The following is a 3,134-nucleotide window of genomic DNA, read 5'->3' as shown; positions in this document are numbered from 1 at the left end:
GTGGCTTGGGCAGAGGTGGGGGCCCGGTCTGGGCTAAGGCGGCACCTGGCCGAAAGGTGGGGGACAGAAGTCCCGGGGAGCGAGTGCTAGGCTCTGGAGGACCCTGGCCCACATCCAGGGGCAGGGTCTGGGGTGGCCGGGGCAAGACAGGATCCTCAGGGCAGCTGCGGGGGACCTCGGGCCGGGCTCTGAAGGACGGGGAGACCCGAGGATCTGGCGGGGCTTGGATAAAGGATGGGGAGCTCACAGCACCAGATGCCTGAGCTGGGGCCAGGAGATGCCCTTCAGATTGAGGGGGAGGTCTAGGGGCTGGAGCGTCCCTCTGTTTAGCTGGTGTCCATCCTGTGGAGGCCAGGGCTGGTGTCACGGATGCTGGAGCCAGGACCTGTTCCTGAGATGGTGACAGAACTGGACTGGGCCCTGGGGAAGGGCTGGAGGGGGGCTGTGGGGGCTGTTTCTCAGATGTCATGGCCAGGCTCAGGCCTGAAGCAGCCAGTGCTGGCTTGGGTCCCATGGAGGCAGGTGGCACCTGCTTCTGGTCCCTGGACAATGGAGCCAGCCTAGGCACTGCGGTAGCTGAGGGAGGCCTTGGCCCAGCTGAGGCAGGCATCAGGAGCTGCCCCAGGGATGTCGGAGCCAGGACTGAGCCTGAGGTCCCAGGGGGAGGCTTCGGCCCAGCCGAGGCAGACATCACCAACTGGCCCACGGATGTTGGAGCTAGGCCGGAGCGGCGGTGGGCGGGAGCTGTTTTCTTCCCTCCAGGGGTTGACGCTGGAGCCAAGATGGGTCGGGGAGACACCAGAGCCAGCCTTGGACCCTCTGAGGAAGGTGGAACTGCTGCTCGTGGCCCCACAGGCGTCAGAGCCAACCGCGGTTCCAAGGGCACTGGGGCTGACTTCTTCGCTGGGAGCTGAAAACGTGAGTCCATCTTGTACGCGTGCGTGCTAAGTCACTCAGTCGTGTCTGACTCTTTGCAACCCCATGGACTGTAGCCCACCAGGCTCCTCTGTCCATGGAATTCTCCAGGCAAGAATACTGGAATGGGTTGCCATGCCCTCCCACAGGGGACCTTCCCGACCCAGGGATCGAACCCGCGTCTCAACATCTCCTGCACTGGCAGGTGGCTTCTTTATCACTAGTACCACCTGGGAAACCCCCATCTTGTAGGAGCAGGCAGAGACTCAGGGTCAACCGACCCTAAGCAGTCCTCCACTCCATAGAGATCATAGCAGACTCTGTCTAGCTAGAAAAGGCATATATTTCTGAGGAAGTTCTTCCTAATTTCTCACCTCAGTCGATTCTGCTGTGAATCAGTTTCTCTTTTAAAGGAAACAGGACACAGAAACCTATCCCCTCCCTCACCTGTGATACCTCTTTCATAGATGCAGAGTTTAAAATCCCCGACTTACAGGAAGCAGAGTGTAAGCCTGGGCCTGTGGGCTCCCCTTAACCTCCTGGCTGGCATCTGCTCCCTCGCCACCCTGGAATGTTGGGGGGCTGGAGCCAGCTTCCCTGAGCACTGCCCCACTCTCCCTACAGTCCGTGCTGCTTGCCTGGCCAAGGGCTACTGATCTGACCCCCCAGGTCTGCCCACTCTGGACATCCTGGGTCCAGCCTGTTAAACAGCCCCCCTTCCTCCACTGTACCCAGGAACCCTCATGTTCTCCCCTGGCAAACATCCCCAACTCCTTGGTCATGGTCCCCTCTGTCCTCTTTACCTGTACCCAGATCCCCTGCAGGAGCAAGAGCCCTGCTGGGACTGGCTGATCCCAAGCCCAGCTCTGTGTGACCGTAGGCTAGCATTTCCCTGACTAGGGCCTCTGTCTCCCTGTCTGTAAAGTGAAGGAACCTCGTGAAGGGTCTGTGGCCACACTGATCCTGGGGAGCCCGGTCTCACCTCTCTGCATTTCTGAGCTCATTTGCTAGGATCGCATTTGAGCTCCAGGGAATTGTCCATCCTCCCAAGTGTGATTTCAACATCCAGAGCAAGTCCAGGGTTCTGTTGATCCCGGTGCCACACGTCTGTGCACAAGTTGTACCCTCTTACCCTCGTCACTTCTCCTGGGAGAGCAGGCCAGCATGTACCCTCTTCCTGTCTGGCAGTGGAGTTGGGGGCATTGGGCCCAGCAGGGAGGCCCTCTCCCTTTCCCATCTGTCCTGTTTCTGATGCCCCTGTCTCCAGAAGTCAGGATGAAGTGTCCTTTGCCAGGGAGGGCAGATGAAGGTTTGCACTCACCCTGGGGCGGCCCCATCCCTGCCCCCAGAGATGCAGTCCTGCCTGTATCCCGCGTCCTTTTCAGTTCAGAGAACCTGAAACTGTCTCCACTTCTGTCCCCAAACTCAGCTCTTTGAGGCTTGCATTTTGGGCGTCTTCCTTGGTTTCTACTGTCCCCCTCCACCCCCCCCCCCCAAACACTACACCGCCTCCAGTACTAACAAGTTAGACATCCCAGATGTCACAGTTTCAGTCTTCAGGGACAAGCCTCCTCATTTTGCATTGGCTCAGAGAAGACAAGCAACTTGCCCAAGGTCACACAGCAAAGCTGAAGAATGGCTGGGTCCCCTGATACCCAGTTCAGGGCTCTTCCGTAGGGTCCTGGAGATGGCTAACTCCATCTCTCTCTGGGCGTCTCATCGCTACCTCCTCAGACCCTAGGGTACCCTGTTTGCCCAGTCCCTGCTTGGTGGGCAGAGGAGAATGCCAGCCCCTCAGTTGGGGGCACCAAGGTGCCTGCAATGTGTGTGGGGTATGGGACCAAGGATCAGGAATGGGGGAGACTAGCTTTAGGGGTCTTACCTTGGAAGGTGCCCCAGTTTGTGAAATCCCATGGGGCATGGGCAGGGGGCCCAAGCCAGCCCGGGTCCCTGGCCTCCTGCTGCCACCGTCGCCCCGGCCCTCCATGTCTGCAGCCCAGGCAGCCCCAGGTTCCCTCCCGGCTCCAGCTCCAGCTCCTCCGCTCCCGGGAACCAGTGATGTCATCAGTCGGTTCAACCTGCTGAGAATTTAAAGGCACAGGCACCCACTTTCCAACCTAGAGGTGGTCGGGCAAGGTGGCCTACCCCCTGGGGACTGGCTGCTGAACCTGGAATGGTCTTGGTAGGAGAGGAAAGAGTGTTGTACATCCCATCTCTTA

At 59.3% G+C, this 3,134-nt stretch overlaps 1 protein-coding gene across 1 annotated transcript in view; it reads right to left on the bottom strand.

The window, feature by feature from the left end:
- The window catches only part of INPP5J (inositol polyphosphate-5-phosphatase J), a 10,999-nt gene that overhangs the window by 7,335 nt on the left and 530 nt on the right, over nucleotides 1-3,134 (bottom strand). The window contains 2 exon segments of the mRNA XM_010828875.1: nucleotides 3-910; nucleotides 2,798-2,996. Coding sequence (XP_010827177.1) covers nucleotides 3-910; nucleotides 2,798-2,980 — 1,091 coding nt within the window. The 5' untranslated portion in view covers nucleotides 2,981-2,996.

Source organism: Bison bison, unplaced genomic scaffold (genome assembly GCF_000754665.1).
Source record: "Bison bison bison isolate TAMUID 2011002044 unplaced genomic scaffold, Bison_UMD1.0 scf7180017864495, whole genome shotgun sequence".
Classification (NCBI taxonomy): Eukaryota; Metazoa; Chordata; class Mammalia; order Artiodactyla; family Bovidae; genus Bison; species Bison bison.
Note: the sequence above shows the minus strand (reverse complement) of the source record. Positions and strands in the feature narration are given on the sequence as shown.